Source organism: Arvicola amphibius, chromosome 4 (assembly GCF_903992535.2).
Source record: "Arvicola amphibius chromosome 4, mArvAmp1.2, whole genome shotgun sequence".
In the NCBI taxonomy this organism is placed as follows: Eukaryota; Metazoa; Chordata; class Mammalia; order Rodentia; family Cricetidae; genus Arvicola; species Arvicola amphibius.
This window is the reverse complement of record NC_052050.1, coordinates 161,189,043-161,216,304: the sequence shown is the minus strand read 5'-3', so window position 1 is coordinate 161,216,304 and position 27,262 is coordinate 161,189,043. Positions and strand designations below refer to the sequence as shown.

Here is a 27,262-nt window from a genome sequence, read left to right as displayed (position 1 = left end):
GACCCTTACAGGATTTTTTTATACCTTTTCCTCCTGTCTCACAGTTCTAAGAGATTGTTGGGAAGGGGGTATTGCTAGAATATACAGGCGGTAGATTAACTGAAGGTGGAACTACATGAAATAGCTTCCATTCATGATTGAGTGGGATTGTGCAGTGATGTAGCTCTTTTGGGTCACCTACACAACTGTAACTTCTTATCAACCAGACTTGTGTGGAATCATTACTTCGGTAAATCTGGGGGTAGTAGAGATTTGTTTACATTTCCCCATGAAAAATAAGTAAAATCTTTTAACTTACATGAAATACAAAAACACATATCTACTGATATTTTGATTAAGAAAAATGACCAGAGGGCTGAGAATTTTCTTGGTAAAGTGTTTACCGAGAGCACACAAAGCCCTCAGTTTAGTCTCCAGAATCACATAAAACAGGGAATAGTGCTCCAGGTCAGTGATCTTAGAGCATTGGGAGGTAAAGGTGGGAGATCAGAAGCTCATGGACATTAATGATCACAGTTTTAAACCAGCAGAGGTATAAAAGATACTGACTTAAATAGAAAAGGGGAGGGGCAGAAAGCAACAAGAGGGGAAATAGATTAGTATACTGTAGTAAAAAGGTGCTTTCTTATTAATCATTTATATACAATATTGACTCTGAAGACATTTGTTTCATATCCATAACCTGTTATTTAGTTGTTTTGATGACAATACATTTCAATATAAAAATGTATTCCATCCAAGCTAGGTATGATGGCATGTGTTTTTAATCCCAGCATTCAGGAAGTAGAAGCAGGCAGATCAATGAGTTTGAGGCCAGCATGGATTGCAATGGCTATGTAGGGGCCCTATCTCAAACAAAAGAACACTGTAAACATGACATCTACTGCATGCTTGTTCTTACATCTTGCATCTCTTTCTCCTCCACTTTCAATGCTGAAGTGACTTTACAAGAAAAAAAGTACCACTAGGCTTAATATGGGAGAACTGTGTATTTAAGAAAGCACACTTTTCTAGATAAGAAATCTACAATCAGTTTCCTTTTGTGAGGGAGGTGAAGAAAAATGCTGGGTACTGAACCTGGGCATGGGCATTGGGCATGTAATTCACATGCTCTACTACTGAGCTACACCTACAGCCATATTTTATGGTTTTTTTGTGGCTTTCTTACATAGAAATGTGTTGTATATAATACATGTAGATAGAAATACATATTTTACACAAGCCCAATGAAGTAATATAATATACAGCCATGAAGAAAACATGCAGATATAATACACATTTTACACACGCTCAAACAAGTGCACATTACATAATATACAGCCATGAAGAAAACATGTAGATAGAAATACACATTTTACACAAGCTCAATCAAGTACATATTATATAATATACAGCCATGAAGCAAATGAAGTAAACTGCATGAGCAGCATGATTCTCAGGATATGTTCAAAATACACTATTTGTTAGCTATTGATATTAGTAAAGAAATGTGCCAAAACTCCCTTTGCCATTCCACTTAAACTGGTTTCCCATAATTTCAATAAACATCTCCTGTGACATTATGTTGTCATCAGCTTGAACAATTCCAAGTTCGCTCAATCGTTTCTTCATCCGGCCTTTTTGCATGGAAGTAGCAAGTAGTTCATTTATAATTTCACAGTTTCCCTTAGCTTGTTCAGAAAAGTTAGCTGTGGCAGAAAGCTCCATTTTGCTAGTCACACACTGAAGCATTTCTTCCAGATCTAATCCTTCAGTGGCACCCACCTCTCTATTTCTCTCTGTTGTATTGTCTGAGGAAGCAAATTATAATGAAGTTAAATATATAGTCTAAAGCAACAAGGGGATATTTCTTTTTTTAAAAAAAAAATATTTATTTATTTATTATGTATACAATATTCTGTCTGTGTGTATGCCTGAAGGCCAGAAGAGGGCACCAGACCTCATTAGAGATGGCTGTGAGCCACCATGTGGTTGCTGGGAATTGAACTCAGACCTTTGGAAGAGCAGGCAATGCTCTTAACCGTTGAGCCATCTCTCCAGCCCCCCAAAGGGGTTATTTCTAACACTAGCTGTTAGACTCAAGTATTTTCTGCCAAGAGTTTATAGCAGGATTTTACCAATTCTTTACTATAAAAATCTCAATGAATTTTCTTGCAAAGTTTCATGACACTAATAGGGTCACCAATTTTAAACATCATTTACCTTCTTCATCCTAGAATCTTAGTCACTGGACAGACATTTTCTTGGACATTTATTATCAGCTAAGCTCTGCACTGGGAGCTATGATGCAAAGAATAATATAATAGTGCTACTTTTCTTAAATGAACTCTCAATCTACCATCTAATTAACTGACCTCATGATTCCCATCCTCAAGAGGGTACTCTCATGATTATCAAATGAGAAAAAGATTTTGTATTATCACCAAGCAATACAATTAAGGCTTTTAAAGTTTTTTTCTTTTGCTTTTTCTTATTTGCTTTTTCTTTGTGTGTGTGTGTTTTCCCCCTTGCTAGTTGCTGAAGAGAAACTCAGAAATAGGATTCTTCCACCAGAGCTTTCAAGGTAAGATTCTATTCAATATACATCTCAATTTTACCCTGAGTGGGAAGGATCCTGAACAATGACAAGGCCCATTCTCTAAATTACCTCAAAATCTCCATTGCCACACCATTACTTTATATTTCTTTATGTCTGATATTTAAAAGTGATTTATATCAATGTCTTGAAATTCACAGATTTCCATTGCATTCACCATTACTGCCAGGAACAACGGTGACTGCGAGTTACTTTTACCCATGAAAAGTAAATGTAAACTCCAATACACTCCAGGCAAAAGCAACCTTCAACCCAGAAAATTCTTTTCCGGCTTTTATCCTTCACAAATACCTACAGAAGCCACATGCTTACAAGATGACAAAGATAAGGGACTTCCACCGAACCACACCAAAGCTCTGAATAATCAGATCAACAAGTCAAATTTGAAAGTTTTTTTCACGCTTAGATTCTATAATGGCTTCACCAAGCTCCTATGTCTCTAAGAACAAGCATAGTCAATGGTTTTTTGTTTGTTTGTTTTCAAAAGTGATCTCTGACTCTCTGTAGCTAAATATGACCTCGGGCTTTGATCTTCTCTCCCAAGTGTTGGGACCGAACCTACAATAAGTACATTTACATATTTTAATCAAATTACTGAACATGGCATACCATCAGTTTCATCTTGGGCATTTTCCTGTAGATCACAGAAAATCGTAGGCTTCACCAAAACAACACCATAGCCTTCATTGTTATGTATAATGTTATTTATCATTGAAATTTTGGGAATATCATAATGCTCATCAAGGAAGTCCTGTGACATTGAAAATAGGTTAAGGAATTGTCATATTAAATATGTTTCATAAATTCTCTATCTTTCCCCCACACTATTTCTAAAAATGAAAGTACAAAAGCTATGCTTATTAGTAAGTTGTAGCAGTGAGTTCAAAGTAAGTGTGGCTGTCATTTCTGCAGATCTAAAGATAACTTAAGATTACTGGAAGACCCTTTTTTTTCCCCAGTTTTTCAAAATAAGAGTTTCTCTATGTAGTCTTGGCTATTTTGAAATTCACTCTGTAGCACAGGCTGGCCGCAAACTTAGAGATTTGTCTGCCTCTACCTCCCGGGTGCTGGGATTAAGGTGTGCACCACCACCACCCAGGTATCAAAAGACTTTTAATTACTATTAGTTTTCTTAAAATTTATGTACTGTTTATACTTTACAAAACAAAATAACAACACAACATGAGAATTAAATACACATAACATTTTAGGTAAAATCATTCTGACTAAGAAAAAAGTGCTTCAATCAATACCCACCTTAATGAGGATCCCTTCCTTGCAGTGATGGATCCCATTGTCAGTCAGGGTACACTTACTCCCAGGATATATTTCTATAGCGGCACCCTATAAAATATGAGGCATCCACTTTAAAAAGTCAAGAGTAGGGGCTGGAGAGATGGCTCAGCAGTTAGGAGCACTGGCTGCTCATCCTAAGGACCCAGAGTTTAATTCCTAGCACCCATATGGTGGCTCACAACCATCTTTAAATTCAGTTCCAGAGATCTGACACCCTCTTCTGACCTCGATCCATTAACACCAGGAATACATGTGGTACACAGACATACAAGCAGGCAGAACAGTCACACACATACAAATAAAATAAATATTTAAAAAGACACAACCATAAAGGTTTATTACTATCACTTCTCTTAGCCTTTCAAATGTCATCACTGCAAAATAAAAAGCTTTAAAGATAACTTTTATTAGGTCTTTTACATTTATTTATTTTGTGGATGTATGTAAGTTTACACACACACGTGTGTGTGTGTACACATGCTATGGTGTACCTGTGGAAATCAGAAGATAACTTATAGGAGTTGGTTCTCCCTTCTTCCATTTTGGTTCTTAGGGACTAAACTCAGTTTTTCAAGTTTTTTGCTGGCCTTTATTAGGCAGTTCTATTCCATACTGCTATCAAGCAATATTGGGGCAATACTCCAATGATAAGCAATTATTGATAACTAATCACTTTCAAAAATTATATTTATGGACTGAAAAAAATGGTTTGTTTACTAAAGTGCCTGCAACACAAGCATGAAATGTTTGGATCCCAAACAGACACATAAAAAACCAGGCACAACAGTGTGAACCTGCAATTCCAGTGCAGGGAGAACAGACAGGAGAATCACTGGGTTTCACTGTCCATTCAGACTAACTGAGCTCCTCAAACATAATATAAAAGTGACTGAGGAAGACTGGCAATATCAACTTCTGTCATATATATGTAGGCCTGTGTACACGTGAGTACAGATGCCCAGAGTCCACCCCGAGAGTGTCAGATCCTCTGGAGTAGAAGTTACAAATGGGTGTTAGTCTGCTGATATGGGTGTTGGAAACTGAACCTGAGTCCTCTTAGTCACCGAGCCACCTCTCCAGTCCCACTAGGATATAATCTTAAGGGTCTATCCTTCTTAAGGTTATCATAGGGAAAGTTAGATAATCATTTTTCCTCCCAGTGCCTTGTTTATAAAATGCTATAGAGGCCTTATAGCATTTTACCCAAATTTTAGATGACTAGATTATTAATGTCCGAATTTCCTTGAAGAAATAGATTTACATCTTGGTATCTTATTTGTTTGATTTATTTTGAACTTAAACACCGTAACTACTTCTTCCTAAAGACAAAGCAATACCTTGGCACCATATACATCTGAGTTCTTCATGGAAAGTTCTGCTGATGTGCGTACTGTGACTCCTGTAGTTTCACATTGCAGTACACAGTTTTCCAGTGTGGTCTTGCCATGATGAATGACTGTAACAAAAATATCAATTCAACTACTTTAAGTGATATACCAATATCATAAACAGTTTACAGCTAACATTAGATGTTGTGATTTATAGATATTTCTTGACTTCCCAAACACTTCTGATGCACTTGCAGTCAAGTTAATAATATGTGTTGATATCATTTAGGGTTATGTACTTAACCTATCCTGTTGTGTAGTCAGCCTATTTAAAACAATCTGCTCTCTTGGTCACTGTTTCAGTGCTTTATCATGAGCAAGGTAACTCTTATAAGAGAAATAAGGGAAAGCATTTAATCAGGGGTTTGCTTAACAGTTTTGGAGGGTTAGTATATTATTACAATGGGAAGCATGGTGGCAGATAGGGAGGCACGGTGCTAGAGAAGTAGATGAGATTTTTACATCCTGATCAGCAGGCAGAAAGCAGGCCTGATGTGGGCTTTTGAAACTTTAACGTCCATTGCCAATAACACACCTTCAAGACCTTACCTTCTAGCACTTCCCAACAGTCCACCAACTGGAAAGCACGCGTCCAAATAGCCAATGGGGACCCTTCTCATTCAAACTATTATACTGACCTTTAAGAGAACAGTGTAACCAACTTTTCTTGCCCTGAACTTCCCATGTAATCAGCTTTTACAACTTAAGCTAATGCATAGCTTTAAGATATGTACTATTTCAGGTCTCTAACCATATAGCGTATGTGTTTATGTATATGCCATGGTAATACTGGCTGAAAGCAGCCAACAGGTTGACATCAACCTTGAAGCAAAATCCACCATAATTTTTCAAGCAAAATGTGGATAAAAACATGTTAAACTATAGGCAGTTATAAAAAATAAAGTTTAAATTCTAAGAATACTATGGTCTCTTAGGAGTTCTAAATGTAAACAATTAGTCCACACCCTTTCCTCAACCTGACAGGCTTCCCGCTGAGAATAAACTCAAAATCACTATGTTATTGCTACTGATAGATTACCTTTTCCTTTTTTTTTTTTAGTTTTGCTTTTCAGTGCCTACTCTCAATAATCAAGCACATGTGCCATGAGATTAAAAAAAACAGTAAGTAAAAGAGGTGAACAGGTATAAAGATGGAATAATTTTTAATTCAATAAGGACTTCTATATAAAGGATGAGCAACTGGATGCTCCAGAAGGAGAACTAGAAATTTATCAGGTTATGATGGTTAAGATGGCTGATGTTTCCAAAATGGAATGCAAAAGCAGGAAGACCGCACAAACTGTGAGAGTTTAGACCATAATCATATAATAAGGTATTTTTCAGAGTAACATTTAAATTTCGTTACACGTTACAAACTCATAAAATATGAAGCAGTACCTGTTTTGAGTTATTTTCTAAAAACTAAAAGCATTATTTTTAATAATAAATGACTGGCTCAGTGGCTAAAGCACTTGCTAAGTATGAGGACCTAAGTTTATATGCCCAGGCGCAGTAATGCACACACGTAATCTCAGTGATCCTATAGTGGGATGAGAGGTAGATACAAGAGAATCCCCCAAAAGATCCCAGGCCAGCTACCCTGGTATAAACATCAGTTAACAATAAAGAGATCCTGCCTCTAACAAGGTGGAAGATGATGACTTGGTGTGGGAAGTCCTTCTGCATGTGTCGCTTTTAATGGTTAATGAATAAAGCTGTTTTGGCCAGTGGATTATTAGAATAGAGAAGGATGAAAATTCCAAGCAGATAGAGGAAGAAAGAAGAAGTTAGTGAGAAGCCATGTAGCTGCCAAAGGAGACAGACACACAGAAACTTTACTGGTAAATAATGAGCCTTGTGGTAAAGTATAAAATAGAAATGGGTTAATTTAAGATGTAAGAACTAGCTAGAAATATACACAAGCTAATGGGCCAAGCAGTGTTTTAATTCATACAGTTTATGTGTGGTTATGTGTCTGGGTGGCTGGAAAACGAATGAGCAGCCTCCATCTACAATGACTGACACATAAGGTTGGTTTCTGACTGCCCTGCCCCAGTCACAGAATGGTAGGTAGGTACCCACATTCACACACACAGGCACACAGACACAGACACACACAGACACCCCTTGATCTAAGAAATGCAAAAGCACATATTAATTATAAAAATGTATATAATATTCTTTTATTATTATTGATACATAAATATCAATGAACAGCTTTGTTGGGTACTTTCGAAAAAGAAAAGGACTTTAAAAACAGGTGAATGCATACCCCATAAAACAAATACTAGAGCAATGTCTTGGTCTTTTTGGTGTGTGTATAATAAAATTCCTCACACACAAGTCTAGTATCTGTAAACTCAGAACACAATGGTATCTGATAAGAGCTCCCCAGATATGTTACAATGTAGAGAGGTACAAAGGAAAAGGAACTGCATGTAGAAGGGGCACATGTACCAGCAACGAAGAGTACAGAGGTAGCATGTTCATTCTTATAAGAACATACTCCAGGGAAACTAATCTGATCCTATAAGGATAGAATCTAAAAATCTAATTATCTACTACTAGGAAACATATAAAGGGTTCTATCACTTTAACACTGTTATCCTAGTATTAGATGTAGTGAGACATGTTTATAAATTCAGGGTTCAGGAGGCTGAGGCAGGATTGCCATTTGCCATGATGGCTAGGTTCAGAGTGATAGCCTGTCTCAAAAACCTAACCAAACCACCACAACAAAACACTAATAGAAAAGAAATGAATAAATTTTCAAGAATAAACTGAGTTATTTTTCATCATGAGGATCCATAAATCATCATGATTATGAAGTATTAACCAGCCAATATGCAAGTGGTATTACATTTTATCTTCCATGAAAACTTTTCTCTCAAAGCTCAAAATACACCAAACATCCAGATACTTACTTAAGATTCCTTCTACAGAATCATGCTGAATAAATTTTATGCTTGAAATTTTAACATTCATACCCGTGCAATCAACAAAAGTATCTCCTTTGCCCCTCTTTTCTATGACAATGTCATCTGGTAGACCATATCCTAAGGAAGAGAGTAAACACTTAAGAAAAGTTAAGAGAACTGTCTACATACAAAAAAATTAATATGATCTAAATGTCTAACAGTCAAATGGACAATGAAAATAAAGTACATATGCACAATGGAATTCTATACAGCCATAAAAAATATGAAATTTGCTGGAAAATGAGTGGAACTGGAAAGTATTACACTGAGTAACCTAGGCTCAGAAATGGAAACCCTTATTTTCTTTCTTGTATACATAGTTTCTAAATTTAGATTTTATTTTTAAAAATTAAAACTCCCCATAGACACTAGCAAAATGCCATGAATAGAGGAAGCACTAAGGGAGGAGGTACTAAAAGCAGGAACATGAAAGTGGGGGGTTAGGTTTGGGTAGGGATATGGGGATACTGGGAATATAGGAAAAATGGAAACAAAACTAAGGAAGCAATAAAAGCTATATAGAAACAGTACTTTATAAGGTAAAAAAAAAAATACCGTGAAAAATTTAAATTAAAAGCAAGTTTGAAAAAGAATTTTAAATTAAAAGTAAGTTTGAAAGGGAGGGACCCTCGTGTATGCATAATGCTGCTCACAGAAGTAATAAGCTTTTAAACAAGAGCCTAGTACAATAAGTGGTGTACTGCCCTATGACCTGTTGACCAGAAATGTCTCAGAAGTCACAAAAAGAACATAGGCCATTGTCACTACTCTTAATCACTCACCAGAACTTGAGTGTAACACACTTTTGTTAAAGGACACAGAAAATGATATGGACTGTGCAGAGAATGTCCTCTCCGCTGGCTAGGGCTCATAGTATCAGGGGGCGTTATCTAGACTGTTAAGGGAAAAATCTTATCAACATTCTCCCTGATCTATAGAATATGCATGCAATAACACACACCTGCCAGACAGAATATGCTCACTAATACAATGGCAGCATGACTATCTTGGTAATAGCTAACTGCTTTGTGAATGGATGCAGGGTCTGCTCCTCCAGATAGATTACATAGCTGGTACTATAAACCTAGCCAAATTCCTATGGCTGAGAAGCTCATGGGCCCAAAGGAAGAGCATACACCCCTGTCTCCATATATGAACATGCTGTCAAACTGCTTTCTAAACGTGATGTTATCCTTCGCAAAGAGGAAGAAACATATCAGATCAGAGTGTTAAGAATACATGACTGCCAAGTGACATTTATATCAACCTCTGCTGCAACAATTGCCATCCAAGGATTAGCAAACAGGGCACTAAACAATTTAAGAATTATAAGATTGGAAAGAGTACCATGAACTGCTGCCAATCGCATAGGGCACGGCCACTGTAACCATGAACAAACATTTTTGTATATTTATACAAGACTGAACTGTTCAGTTTTCTATCTTGGATAGATGAAACCTCATTCCTTCCTGAGGAGCTAATGACCGGCAATGATTGCTGGAGAGGAAGGGCTTATCATTTTCTGTAATGTTATAGCCATTAGGGTACTACATAGGAAGCAGAAGTAGCTCAGATGATAAAAGGCAAGAGGGTGAATAAATCATAAGAGAATATATGAATATGAAACTGTCAAACAAGGAAAATAAATAAGTACTTTTTTTTTTAAATAAAAAAGTTTTTTTTTTTTTTAAATAAAAAGTTTAAAAGAGTCCTAATAAAGCCAAGGGTCTAATGAGCTTTAAAAAAAAAAATCACCATTTACTGAAAACAACATGGTACTCGTGAGTAAGATCCAGATACAAACTCATGGAGCTACGGTCACTTGATTTTTGGCAAAGGTGCCAAAACTATTCATTGTAAAAAAGACAGTTTCTTTAACAAGTGTGCCTGGAAAACGTACACACATATAGAAGAATGAAAGTAGATGTTTATTGCTCACCCTAGACAGAAAAAAAAATTATAAATGGATTAAAGGTCTAACATAACACCTGAAACTCTGAAAAGTGTTAGAGGAATAAATAGGGGAAACTCCAAGAACTATGCATAGGTAAGGATTCCATGTATTCAAGGAAATAAGATCAACAAACAATAACTTTGCCCTCATGAAATTAAAAAGCTTCCATACAGCAAAGGGTCCCGTTAATTGAGGGAAAATGTACCCTTCAAAATAGGAGAAAATGTTTTTAGCTATACATTAAAAAGATAATATATATATATATACACTCAAAAGATATTTTTATATAATCTATATACATACACACACTCAAAATACTAAAACAAAACAAGCAACTCAATGAAAAAGCAGACCATGAAACTAAAAAGAGAATGCTCAAAGAGTTGCAAATGTCCAATAAATATCTTTAAAAGTATTTAATATTCTTAGCCATTAGGGAAATGCAAATTAAAAACATTTTAACTTTTAAAATTGTTTCATTTCATCTCACCAGTTAGAAAGACCATTATTAAGGAAATGAATGACAACAGATGCGGTGAAGATGTGGAAAGAGAAATTCTTATCCACTATTAGTTGGAATGTAATATGGACTATAGAAATCAGTATCAAAGTTTCTCAAGATGCTAAAAACACCTAACATATGATTCTGCTATATTCACCCCCAGACACACACTCAAAGAACTCTTCACACCTTCTAAGGAGATACTTGTTCATCCATATTTATTGCTGTTCCATTTATAACAGAAAAAAATAGAGACTAGATATCTATCAACTGATAATGGATAATGAAATTGTGATACATATATACAGTACACATATTGTGGCATATATTTCAGTCCTAAAAAGATATGAAATTATAAAGTTCACAGGTAAATGGAAGCAGAAAATATTAAGTGAGGTAATCCAGACTCCAGAAAGACAAACACCTCATTTTCTCTCTTATATGTGTATCTTAGCTTTTAATTTTTATATATTTGTATTTAGATGGAAGGGATGTATGTATATGTCACAAAAGGAGGGGTGCGAGAAATAATAGAACACATGTGATATGAAAGTAGAAGGGGGGTACTAGGGATCCAAGGGTTAAAACACAGACAGGGAAGCAGGAGATAGTGACAGGTAGAGATTGTGGCAAGAGTAAGTGAAAACTAAACATGTATGAACGTCATAAGGAAACCCACTACTTTGTAAAATATTTAATAAATTTACACATACACACACACACACACTTTTTTGTTCTAGAAATATATTTACATTCTATAAACTATCAACCTTCTGGAACCTAGACTTTATAAACACCCATGATTCAAACTTTTTAAACACTGGGTTAATTTCTTACATGATTTAAATATCCTTAATGTGTCAAAGCACCTCACCTGAAATCAGATGGGTTGAATCATAGATTTAATCAAGAGCACCAATTTACAGTTACTTACTATGGGTGAAAGTTTGGTTATGATCTTCCAAACTCACCTTCCAACTCAATGGAGTCAGCTATGGAGCAAGTGCCATGAATCACATAATGACCGGGACAAATAATGACGGTGTCACCCTCATGGCAGGCATTTATAGCAGACAACAGATCACTATGAAACTAGAAAACAACACATTATAAATATACATTACCCAAAGTCACTTGGGTCACTTCAAGCACCTTCATGTCTCATTTGAAAATGAATCCAAACTTTGTTTTTATTTATCTTTTCAATAGTGCATTTAGCTCAGCGTGCACCTCTGCATCGCCATCACTGAAAAAGAATAGTGCTTTACTATTTGGATCTCACAGAAAACCAACTCCAGAAACTTCCTGCAAACACTTTGTAGAATTGATGAACACTTGGAATTAATCAAAAGCAGTTACTTAGAGCAATCATTTCTTTTACCTGAATTTCTGTTTCTTCTCTGCAAGACTCCTCACAAAACCTGTCCCTGAACAGAGACCGCAGCAGACCTGTCTTCATTGTGGAGGAAACAACATGGGTAATTTTCTGGCCATTTTGACGAGCACCCTTGGCTTGGATATTAGAATTCTTCTGATAACCAAAAACATATCTTAAAAAACAAACAAAAACAAAACAACAACAAAAAAAGAGCCATCAGTTCTCACTAAGATAGCTAGTAAGACGATATGCTAAATATTTAAAAACAATAAGACACATACCTCAACAAAGGATTCTCAATGAGTTTTAGCTTCTGTTTCAACTGTTCAATCTCTGAATACAAATTTAACCCTTCCACCATGGAGATATTTTCCTGCTCAGAATCAGAATTGCAATTTGACAAACTGCTTCTCAGATTTAAAAATTTCCTGTAACTATCTTCACATTGAGACAAAAGATTATGATAGTCAACAATCAGTCCTGAGGGAACTCGATCTTCAAGTATATCATAATACCTGAAAGATTAAAAGCAAATTGAAATCCATTCCCTTTTCTAATACATTTTCCTATCATTAGGATTTGATTTACTCCTCCAAAACTCAGCTTATTTTTTAGATTCAGCTTATTTTACCATTATTTTTAGCACCCTCTTTGTCTGCAAGTCACCATTCTTAGGTCACTTCCTACTTTTTTATTCTTCCTCTTTAGTTAACCTATATGCATCTAAAGATAATCTGCAAATCCACTTTCCAAACAACAAACCAGGGACCATCACTGACTGATGTGTCAGATCAAACTGTGAAAACCAAGTTCAAGTTTTAGAGAAAGTCTCTTAGCATTTCTGCAACCATGTTAATTAGCATATTTCTTAATTTATGGATACTCTGAAGCCTGGAAATAATAACCAACAGTTGTATATCAGCTCCCTACATTTTTGCATAGCATATTTTGAATTAGAAAGGCAAAACGCACATAATATAAAATCAAAACAATATAGTTTGATTACTTTTAAAAGTTGCCTATTGGACAACTCTTGTATCAGCACAGAAAACTTTTCCCACGCATCTGCCAACATTTCTATCATACCATTTTCTCCATCAAGTGTCATAGTTTCTTCTCCATGACAACAACAACAACAAATTATCCCTTAGGTTCTCAATACCATATTAACAATCACTGTTAGCACATGCAAGAGTGTCAAATCAGAACATTTTTTTTCTTCAGGTAAAGATCAAATATGCCAGATACAGATGATATTTACCTATAATTAAATTTAACATCTATTAAAATTAACCACTGCTGCTTAAGAACAACCAGAACAAACTTAGAAAATATTCAGTCTCTTAACAATATCTAGGATTCATAATGTACTAGCTCAGTTCAATCTTATTCAGTGAACTGAACACACAGTATTAAGGGTCCCAAATGGCTAGGTGTCAAGATGCAGGGGGAGAAATGAGAAATACAGGAGACAGATTGTTGGAACCAGGAGGTCTTTCATAAACTGGTAACTTATTTCAAGCAAGTTTATCAAAAAGTAGAGCATCTTATACACTGTTTGCAAGGGGACAAATGGCCAAGGATAGCAGAGAACTAAATTAGATAACGTTGACAAAGAAAGCAGAGAATTCCTCAGATACAGCAACCTTTACAGATACCGATAACCATAGCCCTTCAGAGGGGAAAGCCAGATTTCCAGGAGCCAAAATCGTAACTCCTTCAAGGCCCTGGCATCAGTCCTATATTGGAATCTTGCCAAGTTTACCCCTGGGTAAGGACACAGAACTAGAGTTCCCTGTTCCCTTTTTCTTTTCATTGGGGCCTCTGAGGAAGTCTTGGAGCGGCCTACATCCCAACAATTCAGATTTACAAGCTTTAAATATGGGCTTCTTAAAACTCTATTTTTAAGTTAAATTTAGTTCACAAACAGCCAGGCATGGTGGCATAGGCTATTATCACAATACTAGTGGGACTGAGGTAGGACAATCACAAGTTCAAAGCCAAGTTGGGTTAGAATTTCTATCTCAAAACGAACAAACAAACAAAACCAAAAAAAGTCAGACTACAAGTGTTCATGTAAGCCAGGCAGTGGTGGTGCATGCCTTTAATCCCAGCACTCGGGAGGCAGAGGCAGGCAGATCTCTGTGAGTTCGAGGCCAGCCTGGTCTACAAGACAGTCTCCAGGACAGTCTCCAAAGCTACAGAGAAACCCTGTCTCGAAAAACCAAAAACTAAAACCGAACAAAACAAAAAAGTGTGCACGTATACACACACACACACACACACACACACAAAACGCAGGTGTCTGTTTTCCCACAATGCTTTTTTAATAACTTGGCATGATTACACTATTGGCGCAACAGAAGCTCCTGTGTGTGTGTATATGTGTCTATTACATCAGTAATAAATACTTACAATCTCAGTCGAGGTTCAACACATCTGATAAAATAATCATACTCATCCTCCTCTTCTTCATCCCAACTCCTCCAAATGTTTTTGTAGAAAAACCTGAAAAGAAGCTTAATATCAATCAAATTCAACTGCTGGTTCAAAAGGTAGATGTTGTAGTTTGAATATGAGACGTCTACCATAGGCTCAAGTGGGTTAACACTTGGTTCTTAGCAGGTAGCAATGTTTGGGAAGGTTCGGACATGTTTAGGAGATCGAGTCTTGTTGAAAGAAATACGGGGCACAAGGCTTTAATGTTTTAGCATGGCTATACTTTCAGATATTTCTCTGCTTCCATCATGCCTATACAAGGTTTGGGGAAGGCATCATACCGCTGCTACCTTCCTTACTATGATGGGCTATGTCTATGAGCAGCAAGCTAAAAGAAACCCTTTTTCAACTAAGTTGCTTTTGTTGGGGTACTGTGTCATAACAAAAAGGTATAAAACCTTAGTTTTATATGTCTTAAAGATTTTTATGTACTAACAGCTGGAATTATGAAAAAGTGAGAGATAAACAGGAAATCAAAGGAATCCTACATGCCAACAAATCAAGTAAACATTATTTTCTAAGATATGTCAATTTGGGGTATTTGCTACAGTTGACATTCATGAGTCACATAAAATAAAGTCCCTCAAATAAATTTCTCTACAATATTGTAATATTGTTGTTAGGGTGATTTGTTTCTGTGTCTGTTTTTTTTTTTTTTTTTTTAAGTGGGGCTAGGTTTTGTCTGTTTAGCTTTTTGAGACACAATTGTGTACTACAGTCCAAGCTGGCTTTGAACCCCTAATCCTCCTGTCTCATGAGTGCTGTTATTATAGGTGTGTGTCATCAGATGCCCTGACAAGGCTTACACTGCAACACAACTATCTACTGACCATCAGTAGCTTGATAGATGGCAGTGCCATTTGTTTAGGTAGTAAAGAAAGAAATTGGGGTTTAAATAAAAGCTGTTTTAAATGTATTTCAGGTGAAATGCTGATTTGGCCTCTAAATGAGTGATGTCCCGTGGGTAAATCAATGTAATATTTCCTTCTTTCAGAGACAAGGGATAAGATATAACAACAAATATAAATCTAGTACTTACTGGTAAGATCTACTGCTTTTATTAAAGCAGTGAATGTGATGATATAGGAATATAATATAAAGGATTAGATCCCAACCACGACTACACATTAGAGTCCCCTGGTATACTTTCAAAACTTATATTTCCTAGTTGGGTGGTGGTGTATATCTTTAGTCTCAGTACTTGGGAGGCAGAAGCAAGTAGACCTCTGCGAATTTGAGGCCAACCTGGTCTACATACTAAGTTCCAAGTTAGCAAGGTTTACATAGTGAGTCTATCTCAAAACCAAAACAAAACAACAACAAAAATTTAATCTAAATCAATAAATGAGAATCTCAGAGGGGAAAGATCTATATTTTCTTTAAAACTCCCCAGATGTGTTAACACATTATAGAAAAATTTCTAACATATATGATAAAAGAAAACACAGACAATATGAACAGCAAGTTCCAAAATGATCAATTCAGGCATCCCCCCCCCTTCTACCCAACTCACTTATCCCTCTTCTCTCCTATATCATGTTCACACTGGATTTCTAAATCTCAGACATACTATTCATTCATTTTGAGCATGTATCTTTAAAGCACTTCTGCTTTTAAAGCATGTAAGCTTTAAATCCCTTACATGCAAACTCCCAATTTCACATATTCTTTCATATTCCCTTGTAGTATGTTGGTCAAATGCCTCCTACTTTCTCTACTTGGTAAATATATTTAAATTTTTTATCTAGCTCAAATATTATCCATACTAACAAAGTAATAGATACATAAGCATCAGTCACTGTACATCTCTTCCAGAGTTTACTCTTTCAAAGCAGAAAACTAGAATGGGCCTCACACATCAGCCTCCTTAGATGCTCAAGTCTCAGTTGCTCTTTCTCAGTTTCTGTCCTGTCCTATGAATGCCCCGCTCTAGTGCAAGCACTTATGCTTGATTCTCCTGACCTCCCTATTCCTCTCTCTGCTTTTGCTTTACAGAAACAACGAATACTCTTCAGTCTTCTCCCACTGGTCTCTTATAGAAATAACTGACTGACAAACTCTGTACCTTCTGATCTACAAAAACACCCACTCTGGTATCTCCTAGGACTGTGTTCTGAGCATGTTAATCTCACTGGCATCCTGCACTTGTCCTGCTTTCCTAGCTAACCTTTCAGACTCAAGTTCATGTCTTTCTCTAAGAAACAACCACGAACAGTCATCGCAACACAGTAATTCTTTTAGTACTCACTGTCATTTCCAGTCTTGTATATAAAAGTCTAGGTGCTAATCACTTTTTTGGGGTCTTGCTTTGATAAGGTCAATCTGAGCATAGTAAGTCTGGGTGTTAGGGAGGACTCAGTAAAATCAGTTTAAACCACTAAAGGAATCATAAGTACAAAATACCTTTTTAGACTACGGAACACAAAACAATATGACTGATATCACATTACCTAATCTTCCAGTTCCTAGTTAATTTTATCATTCTTAATATCTTTTCAAATGTATGTTTCTTTGGAATTTTATTTGTGAAAGATAATTTGTTTAGACAACTAAGACTTACTACTAAAGAATAAGTATAGCCGGGCGGTGGTGGCGCACGCCTTTAATCCCAGCACTCGGGAGGCAGAGGCAGGCGGATCTCTGTGAGTTCGAGACCAGCCTGGTCTACAAGAGCTAGCTCCAGGACAGGCTCTAAAGCTACAGAGAAACACTGTCTCGAAAAACAAACAAACAAAAAAAAGAATAAGTATAAATACCAATGCCTATTATATTGACACGAGAGTGGTATTTTAATTCCTCACCTTAAAGAGGCAAATACAAAAGTACCAATGCACTAGCAAGTTTGACTGCATAGATTATATAGAACTTGAAAACAAATGTTTCTATCACTAATACAATTTTTTCTTTTACTCAGAAATTCAGATGTTAGTGTTCAATTAAAGATATTCATGATATATATCCACTTTAAGCAGCTAAAAGCAAATTTTCTTTAGTAAATATATACATACCAAAATATACCATATCTATTTTCTCACCTTTCATTGTTTTTTCTGTCCTATTACATTCCAAGTTTACCAACCACAAGCCTTAACATTCATGACTTAAAAGCCTGTTGTGGAATATTTCTTAACACTGTGCAAAAATATGCTACTGTGACTGGTTTACTGAAAAGTTAAAGGGCCAACAGCTATGCAGGATTTTCGGGGGAGAGAGAAGACTGGAAATAAAAAAAGTGTGGACGCCAGCAAGACTCAGAAAAAGCAGGACATGCAGGGTATAAAGTAACAAGTCATGAGTCATGTGGCAGCACATAAATGAATAGAAATGAGTAAATTTAAGTTATAAGAGCATGTTACAAACAAGCTTGAGCTATTAGCCAAGCTTTCATAATTAATTGTTGATTTAGGAGCTGGCTGGCAGGACAGAGAAATACTCCCTACAAAAGGGAGTTTCTAAATCCATAAAATTAAGAATCCTTTATATTTTGTCAATATTTGAAGAATTTGAACAATAACTAAGAATTCCAGGCACATTTTCCAACTTTTCAATGAGTTAGAAGTGATAAGGTATACTAAAATTTCTGTTTAATTTTAAAAAGACTTTGCTAGGGCGTGGATGTGTGGCTCGGGGGTGAAAACATTTCCTAGGAGTTATAAGGACTCAGGTTTAAGTATCATGACAGAAAAGGGCCAGAATTATTTTACTTAATTTATAGTTCTGACCACAGGGTCACTGCAACATCCCTTTCTACCTGACATGCTCAATTGCAAGTGCCATCTGGTGAAATTCACGTGAGTCATCCGACACCACCCACAACTCCTGTAGAGGCAGCTGAAACTCCTTCAGGTCCAAAAGTTCCTTCACATTCGCCAAGGTAAAAGTGCTCAATTTAGATTCATAGACGCATGGCTCTGCGAGTCTCACTACTGCCTTCAAAGCTGAAAAGTCCACATTTGTAACCTGAAATTCAAAATGTTATTCATTTTAATACCCAGAAGACAAAATTGAAACACACATATAAAATACTAATTATAACCTAGTTTTTTTGTTTTTTGAGGCAAGGTTTTCTCTGTAGCTTTGCACCCTGTCTTGGAACTAACTCTTGTAGACCAGGTTGGTCACAAACTCACAGAGATTCACCTGCTTCTGCCTCCTGAGTGCTGGGATTAAAGGCGTGCGCCACCACTGCCCAGCTTAATCTAGCTTTTTATAGTATGAAATGGGTTAGAATAAAGAAAACAGAACTGGTTCTTAGCCTCAGCCTAAAATCAAGGTGAAAAATAAACAAGAAGACTTCTGGGTAAGATGGCAGAAAAGAAACTGCTTCTGTGAGACACAGTGAAAAAAAGTCTCAGAATGTTAAAACCAGAATATCTCAGAGAAAGACGAACAGCACTGTAGACTAAAACAGCAGTGATAGGAAAGCAGAAAAGCACTCAGAAAAAGGTGAATCGAGTTCTCCAGCAGCTGGAGGGGAAGCAGAAGCTTCCTCCTCCAAAAGGTAAGTAAGGTGGGTACCAGTAGAAGAGAATGAGAGTTCTACTTCAGAACAAGCCAACAGTTTTCACAAGCCTTAAAGCCAGCTGTGAGTTTTGGTGAAGCAGTGATTCCTCTGGAATTCTACTCTATTACTCTGTATGACTTGGAGAGCAGAGGCCAGGCACCATGTTACTTATTTGAAACTGAGCTAAAATCAGGAACCTCAGTAAGAGGAACAATATAGGAAGCTTAAATTTAACATGCCACAAGCCCAGATGGTAGACAATTCTGGGTGCTAGCTGCAGAGAGACGGGTCAGATGCTGAAAAGTAAAAAAGTGCTGGAGTAAAGTGCAGAGAAAAGTAGCCCTAGTCTCAGCTGTCAAAAGCAGAAGCTATCACCTGAGAAAAACCCACTACCCTAAGTCTGAAAACAGAGCAATCAACCTCCGGAGTCACACATCTGTCATTCACTGCTATAAACTACAGCTCCATCCCTTCACCAGTGTGATTCACAATATCTGTCTCTGTCTGTTTATCTATGGTTTTTAAGACAGGGTTTCTCTGTGCAACTGCCCTGGCTGTCCTGGAATTCTCTCTGGAGACCAGGCTGATGTTGATCTCAGAGATCTACCTACCTTTGCCTCCTGAGTGATGGGATTAAAGTGTGTACCACTGTGGCCTGGCTATGATTAATATTTAAAACTTTTAATGTACAGACAGGCTAAACCTATTCAAGAGTTCAGTATAGCAGCTGTTTCTTACATTCTTAATGCATTGGAGAGATAACTACCAAGTATCCACCTCATGGGTATAAACTGGGAAACAACAGGAGGCTGACAGAATCTGCACAGCCCACTGTTGACACAAAGGCAAACTTCTAAATTAAAGACCGCTGTGGTGAACATCAGAACCTTGTCAGATACAGGTCCAACACCAGCATAAGCCACAGGAAAGATGAAAGTCCACAAGACCAGTGACTTTCTACCTCTCCCACCCTGTGCATATTACAGTTTCCAGTTTTACTATTATTATTTGTCCCTTATATTTTGCTGTGCCTCAGCCTTTTGTCTTTAGTACAATACCAGCTGTATTTTTATTTCACTTTATCTTTAAAAATGGTTTTATTACTCCCCTTCGGACATTCAGTTGTTTGTGAACTTTTTTCATTAGTGGGTAATCTATTCCCCCCATTTTTGGGGTCTTATACCCCCGTCCCTCCCTTTTCTTTGGCAATACAGCTTTAGTAGTATTTACTGGTTTTGCTTTAAAAATAAATTTTAATTTTTATTCCTCTTCATGTATTTAGATAATTTTGAACATTCTCATCCCTGGAAGTAAAAACAAACAAACTTTCTTTTTTTTCCTCCTTTTCATGTTTTCTAATTTCTTGCTCTTTCTTCTCCTCTCTTAACACGTCTTACCTCCCTTCTTCTTTTCATTTACTTAACCTTGCCTCTCTTCTATTTTTTCTCTTTTCCCAGTCTCTTTCTTTTAGCGCATTAACTTACTATATACACATTTATCCTAAATAATTTTTAACTTCAAAGCACATTATACATGAGTTTTCCCATTTTCATCTTATGGTCAGCAGTGATGTATTAGTGGGCTTTAATCAATTTTAAATTTATTACTATATCTTCTACAGTTCAGTGTTGAGACATCATAATTGTGTTCTCCTGACTGAGTGGCATTGGAAACTAACACCTCAAGAGGAAGCTGTCCATGTAATATCTCAAAAAAAAAAAAAAAAAAAAAAGGATACTTACTAAACCAACAGATGTGAAAGTTCATCACAAAATACACAAATAATTGGAAAAAAGTAACAGGATACTTCCAATAACACAACTTTTCAACTGCTAAGTTCAGACACTGAAATATTTAAAATATTTAAAATGTCAGATGAAGATGTCAAAAGTTCGCCGGGCGGTGGTGGCGCACGCCTTTAATCCCAGCACTCGGAAGGCAGAGGCAGGCGGATCTCTGTGAGTTCGAGACCAGCCTGGTCTACAAGAGCTAGTTCCAGGACAGGCTCCAAAGCCACAGAGAAACCCTGTCTCGAAAAACCAAAAAAAAAAAAAAAAAAAAAAAAAAAATTCACTGGTATAGGTATATATTTTATACAACTGTGGTCAAGAATCTAGAGAGATTGGCAAGGCTCAGCAGATAAAGGTGCTTGCTGCCAAGCCTGACTACCTGATTTTGATGCCCTGAATCTACAAGGTGTAAAGAGAGAAGTGATTTTCACAAGCTATGCTTCAACTTCCACATGCGCGCGCGTGCGCGCGCGCGCGCGCGCACACACACACACACACACACACACACACACACACACACACACACACACACACCATACAATGAATGAACTTAAAAATATATGAATAAGGAAAGAGATCATGAAAAGATCTGAACGGTATAAAACAAAGAGGGTAAAGGAATACATGTGATAAGAAAGCAGAAACTGGAACTAACTTGGGGGAAGGAGGGAACCATGTAGAAGGGGTACGTGGGGAACACAACAGCAAATGAGAACAAAGTATGCCACACATGTATGAGGATGCCATGTATTATGAAAATTATCACATATAACCTTAAAAATGATCAATGATTCCAAGGAAGATTAAAAACAACAGATTAATTCAACTCAGGACCTGGAGAACAAAAGCAGAAACACAGAGGAAAGTGTAGCAAAATGTCTTGAGAGAATTCAACTTACCTCAACAAGCACCTCAAACACATTAGTGTGCCAGACCGCCCACCATCCAGATGGTTCGAGGACCTTTTCCAAGAAGCTGACTGTGAATTCCTTTACCTCAGAGGCCTTACAGTCAGCTACAAATTAAGAATTAGAAATGTATAAATGAGAAGTTAATAAATTTACTTGAATCCATTTTCTCAGAACAAATGATAATCTGAGGACAATCTATTTATGAAATAAAGCTATAAAAAGACAAATACTCACCTAAAATGTAATCTTGGTAGGCTCTGAACCGCTCATAAAACAAGAGTTCATTTGTTGGGATAATCTGTGGAAAAATACTTTTTCCTTTTGGCATAAGAGTTTTTACAGCAGCACCTGGCTTAACATGACAGCTCTGATCACTGCATGGATCTGCATCCTGGTGTAAACCTAAAACAACATAACAAACAAACTCAACTATTCAGTTATTAGATAGTGTTCCTAATTGCAAGTCTATTTAGATAATCCAAACAAAATAAAAATAAGATTTTTGAGGATGAATACTCTACAAAACCTTTCATGATCAGTAATATCACTAGTTATTGAAGCTTAAACATCTTGAAATGTAAATTATACTTCAAACAACCACTTAGAAAATTTCAGACATTTTTGTCACTATCTGTGATGATTTTGGAAGCCATACAAGTTCTTTTTCAAAGGTAATAGTTTTGATTTTCAAAAGTAAATTTTCAAAGGTAAATTTTTTCTTTGTATGTGTGTAAGCCTGTCTGTGGGGGTGAGTGTATAAGGCCAGAGGTATTAGAACTACCTGTACCTGGAGTGACAAGCAATTTTAAGTCACTCAGTGTGGGTGCTGGGAATCAAACTTATGTTATCCACTGCAAAAACAGTACTCTAAGCTCAGCAGTTAAAAAATATGTACTCTTGCAGAGGACCAGAGTTCTATTCCCAGCACCCATGTGGCAGCTCATAGGAACCCCAATGCCCTCTTCTGACCTATGCAAGCTGTTGTATGTATGTGGTACAGATGAACCTGCACAAGCACACATACATTCACAAGAAAATCTTATATTAATTTCTTTAAAAACTAGTAATAAAAAAGGAACTACATCCCTATACGCCTTCTCAAAAGGTATGTTGGGACCTTTATTTTCAATGAGTCTGTCAGTGGCCCCTCAAAAAAACAGAATGAGATTCTTAAGGTTGAATAAGGTTTACTTGATTTACAACTAGATAGATTCTAATTCCAGTGACTCTGTGTATGGCAAGAAGCAAAAAATGCAAACTACCTTAGACATAAGCTGGTGTAATTAGATTTCATAAGCTATGATTGGATACTAGCATATCTAATTCTATGTAATAAAGTTTTTTTTGTAGGCAAAGTGATTACTAAATAAATAATTCCAATGGTAGCTCTTAAGGCCGGCAGAGTGCTCTCCTGAGGTCTCAGTGAAGGTATGTGAAACTTTTACTAGGCTTTCTTTCCTTGCCTTCCTTTATTTTCCTACATCTGCTTTCTCCTTTCCATTTCCTTGTCTGTGAGGCCATCAGAATTATTGATTAAAGTATACCCAAAGGTCATTTCTTACTGTGGTGGTTAGAATGAGAAAGGTCCCCATAGACTCATATATCTGAATGTTTGGTTCACAGTTGGAGGACCATTTAGGAAGGATTAGGAGGTATGGCACTGTTGGATGAGGTGTGTCACTGGGGGCAGGTTTTGAGGTCTGTTCTTGTTCTCTCTCTCTCTCTCTTTCTCTCTCTCTCTCTCTCTCTCTCGCTCTATATTTAATAGATGTGGAGAGAGAGTAGGCAGCCATGTCTTGGTCCTGATTTTCCACTTTAGATGATTCTCCATTCACAGCTTTTATGTTCTATAAAGAACATTATTCCATAGCTGAACAAGACAAATTTCTAAAGCATGTGATTATTGAGCCGAAGACTGTAAAGTCAACATTGTTGGTTGCAGATTTCCAAAGAAACATTTTATACTGAATAAAAGAAAACCCTACTCATCACAAATGTTTGTAATCCGTTAAGAATCAATGCCATAGCTCCATCTGATGAACAAGATAACTGTTTTGTGTTATGTGATTTTCTCACACATGAATTGTTAGAGAAGAGCTTTAGAAACAGAAAGTGAAAATATCTGCATATTTTAAGCAGTGAAGAATTGTCCAGAAACATTTTTATCTTTCGAAAGAGGGCCACGCTTTCAACATTTGATTTCCAGAAACTGTAAACAAGAGTGAATTACTACATATATTACAGAAAAAAACTTGCTAATTTATAGTGATGTACTGTCAAAAGACAAAAAACACACTTAAAAACCAGCTGAAATAAAAACACAGCATCACTAGATCAACCCAAACACGGAGAATTTGACTAATTCTGTGTGATTAACTATTTGGAATTTGGAAAGTCATGGGAATAAGTTAAAGTTCAAAGACTATCAAGGCCTGCTAGACCATCACTATGATGATTGATCTTAATAGGAAGAACATCTTATCTCTGATATGCACTTTTTGAAAACCAAATGGAATACATGAATTATTGGGAAAGTTTATGTGCACATGATGTATGTACACACATGATCTAGGGCTCCTCAAAATAAAGCCAGAACTTTAGATTTCTATTATTGGTCAATTTCATTCAAAGACAAGTTTTCCAATGAAGATATTATGACTGCCACGTTGAGTTCAACTCCAAAAACAGATTTAAAAGCTCACATAGAAGAAGCTAAACACTGTTTCCTAAAAGAAATACATGAGATCAAACAGAGTATTATTTTCCTACCCATGAAAATGACAATCCTGGGTACACTATCCAACAGTTAGGGTGACCTGACAGCTGAAGGGGAAAAAAAAAGAAAACCGTCCTATCAACACAGAAACACAATTACCACTTGGGAAGGGATAAGAGAGTTTATTCTGGAGCAAAATATAAGTACTGTCTTAGTTAAGGTTATTATTGTTGTCATGAAATAGCATGACCAAAAGCAACTTGGAGAAGAAAGAGTTTATTTCACTCACAGTTCCTTATAATAACCCATCATCAAAAGCAGTGAGGGTAGGACCTCAAGCAAGGAAGAAACTTGGAGGCAGGAGTTGATGCAGAGGCCATGAAGGGGTACTGCTTACTGGCTTGATCATCATGGCTTGCTCAGTCTGCTTTCTTAGAAATCCAGGACCACCAGCCCAGGGATGTCACCATCCATAAATGACTGTGCTCTCCCTGTCAATCACTAATTAAGAAAATGCCCTACAGATGGATCTTATGGAGGCATTTTCTCAATTGAGGTTCGGTCCTTTCGGATAACTCTAGCTTGTATAAAGTTAACATAAAATTAGCCAGCATACCCAGCAACACAGTTTTAGGTTAAGCCAAATTCTACATTCTGTGTGGAAGCAGTTTTGTTAAGTTTTTTTTTTTTTTTTTTATAGTAACAGAACAAAAACAACAACAAAAAGTCATAAATCAAGACATTTTCAAACACATTGATGAAAACAAGAGGCAAGTTATAGGTAGGCATAGAACTCTCAAGTGTAAATGACAAATTCTGATAGCATTCTTAGCCCTTTGATTGGTAGAAAGTAGGGTTTGTTACGTTAATGCATTCAAAATGCTGTAAAGCTGCACCTGCTAGTCATAGCATGTTAGGTCTGACTTATCTGTTAATGATGTGATATCAGATCTGACATAGAGGTGGGCAAGGAGTGACTATTTAAAGTAGCCCAAGATAAACTACAATTAGGGTCCACAACTTCTCCACATCACTAAAATGAATCAGCCTTTGTACACATGCTTTAAATAAACTTTTACACATACAAGTTTAATATGCCTTTGCACACATAGCTTCTTTCCAGGAGTTCTCATTCACATCACTGTACAGACATCTAAATTGCACACTTTAAAAGCAAAGCAGTGATATGAGCTGATACAATTGCTACTACAGGAGTGCCTGGGTAACTACTAAAGAAACTGTTACAGAAACTATTTCTTATGTTTTTCTCATATGCGACAGACACAAAAGAACAGCTTAAATGTAAATAACAGCCAAGTACTGGTCCTTGATGCAATAATTTCAAATATTTTCAAGAAATATAACAAAGTCATCTGTTGAAGGCATTTGTTTTTATATTTATATTTTAAGAAATGATTAAAACAAGAAGGACTGTTTTTTACTACCTCACATAGCTTCATTACATGGTGAGAATACTATGATCTACTCTAGTCTTCATGCTGTTCTTTAAGTTTCCTTTGGCAAACATCTCTCAATGATGACCTTTTCCTGTCACTCCTGCTCCTACCACCAATGTGCTGGAATCACAGGTACGCATCATCACCCCTGGCTTGTAAGTTCAACTTTCTTATATTCCAAATACAATGTAAAAATTTAGTTCCTTACAGTGCTTTAAAGCTGACTCTTCATATTACTGCATTCTCACATCAGAACTACTGGTTGTTTTCTAAGGGGGCAAACTGTACGTAAACAACTTTAGCAGTTCATAAAGCAGGTTAGTAGCAGAATTAAGTCACACCTATTTCTCCCTTTAACAGAACTGGTTCTAGTACACATAACTGAACATGTTAATATAAACAAGCTTTAAGAAATTAAAGGGGGGAGGCGAAAAAAAAGAAATTAAAAGGGCCAGGTGTAGTGTTGTAGGCCTTTAACCCCACCCAGTACTTGGGAAGTAGAGGCTGGTGGAACTCTGAGTTCGAGGGTGGCCTGTAGGTCACCCAGGGTTATGCAGGGACCCTGCCTCGAAACAAAACAAAACAAAACAAACAAACAAACAAAAACAGGCACTGGGGATGTAACTCAGTGGTAGAGTGCTTTTCTAGCACATGCAAGGTCCTAAATTGGCAACTAAAGATTAAGTTGGAAATGGGATCTCCAAGGCCAGGAACAAAGAACTTAAGGGTTAGAAAAACTGGGTTATTTCTATTGCTGGATTCTACGCCAGTTCAGCTCTGCCGACTGCAGGCAAGCCATCTGTCTTCAGTATTAAGGATAGATACTTCCGTCAGAGTTCAAGCTTGTTTTTCAAAACGGAGAATGTAGACGTAGATATATATATATATATATATATATATATATATATATATATATATATATATATATATATATATATATTTAGATAGATAGATATAGATATAGATATAAAGATATATCTTGGCTCAACAAATAAAGTGAGCACAAGGTTTCACGTGTCCTTTCCATTTGTGGATTCCAATTCCCTCTACGCTCCAGACTGAGTCAAGAGGTCGCGAGTGGGCGCTGGCGGGCACAGCTCCCCACGCAGACGGCCGGCCGCCGCCGGGGAGGCGGTGCTCCGACGCGGGCTGAAGGGCTCACCTTCCTGCCAGGACGCCGGGGCCTCCTCGGCCGCCACGTCGGGGCTCGCCGGAACCATGGCTTCAGGGCCCCGCAGCGCACCACCCCGCCGCAGTTCCTCCGCCATTTCAAATGTACGCGGGCGGCGGTCG

The 27,262-nt window shown here is 36.9% G+C and overlaps 1 protein-coding gene across 2 annotated transcripts; it reads right to left on the bottom strand.

The window, feature by feature from the left end:
* Positions 1-970: 970 nt before the first annotated feature.
* Shcbp1 (SHC binding and spindle associated 1) lies at positions 971-27,262 on the bottom strand. Of its 2 annotated transcripts, XM_038327412.1 has the most exons (13): positions 27,132-27,262; positions 22,031-22,198; positions 21,785-21,900; positions 18,343-18,551; positions 14,508-14,600; positions 12,374-12,607; positions 12,096-12,264; positions 11,686-11,806; positions 8,205-8,336; positions 5,230-5,348; positions 3,854-3,940; positions 3,206-3,347; positions 971-1,790 (listed from the first exon to the last, which is right to left on the bottom strand). In XM_038327412.1, exons 1-13 carry the CDS (start codon positions 27,235-27,237, stop codon positions 1,477-1,479), a joined length of 2,010 nt encoding a protein of 669 aa, XP_038183340.1. In that variant the 5' UTR covers positions 27,238-27,262; the 3' UTR covers positions 971-1,476. The 2 variants fall into 2 exon arrangements, with proteins under 2 accessions (XP_038183340.1, XP_038183341.1); XM_038327413.1 differs by lacking the exon at positions 22,031-22,198 and having other exon boundaries at positions 27,132-27,257.

What these genes read in the sequence shown, in the direction of transcription:
- Shcbp1 (XM_038327412.1), bottom strand. Translation starts at nt 27,237, where the DNA reads ATGGCGGAGGAACTGCGGCGGGGTGGTGCGCTGCGGGGCCCTGAAGCC. An exon ending in CTACCAAGATTACATTTTAG is followed by an intron (nt 21,901 to 22,030) that starts GTGAGTATTTGT and finishes CTTAATTTGTAG; the next exon opens with CTGACTGTAAGGCCTCTGAG. An exon ending in CTTGCAATTGAGCATGTCAG is followed by an intron (nt 14,601 to 18,342) that starts GTAGAAAGGGAT and finishes GCTTCTTTTCAG; the next exon opens with GTTTTTCTACAAAAACATTT.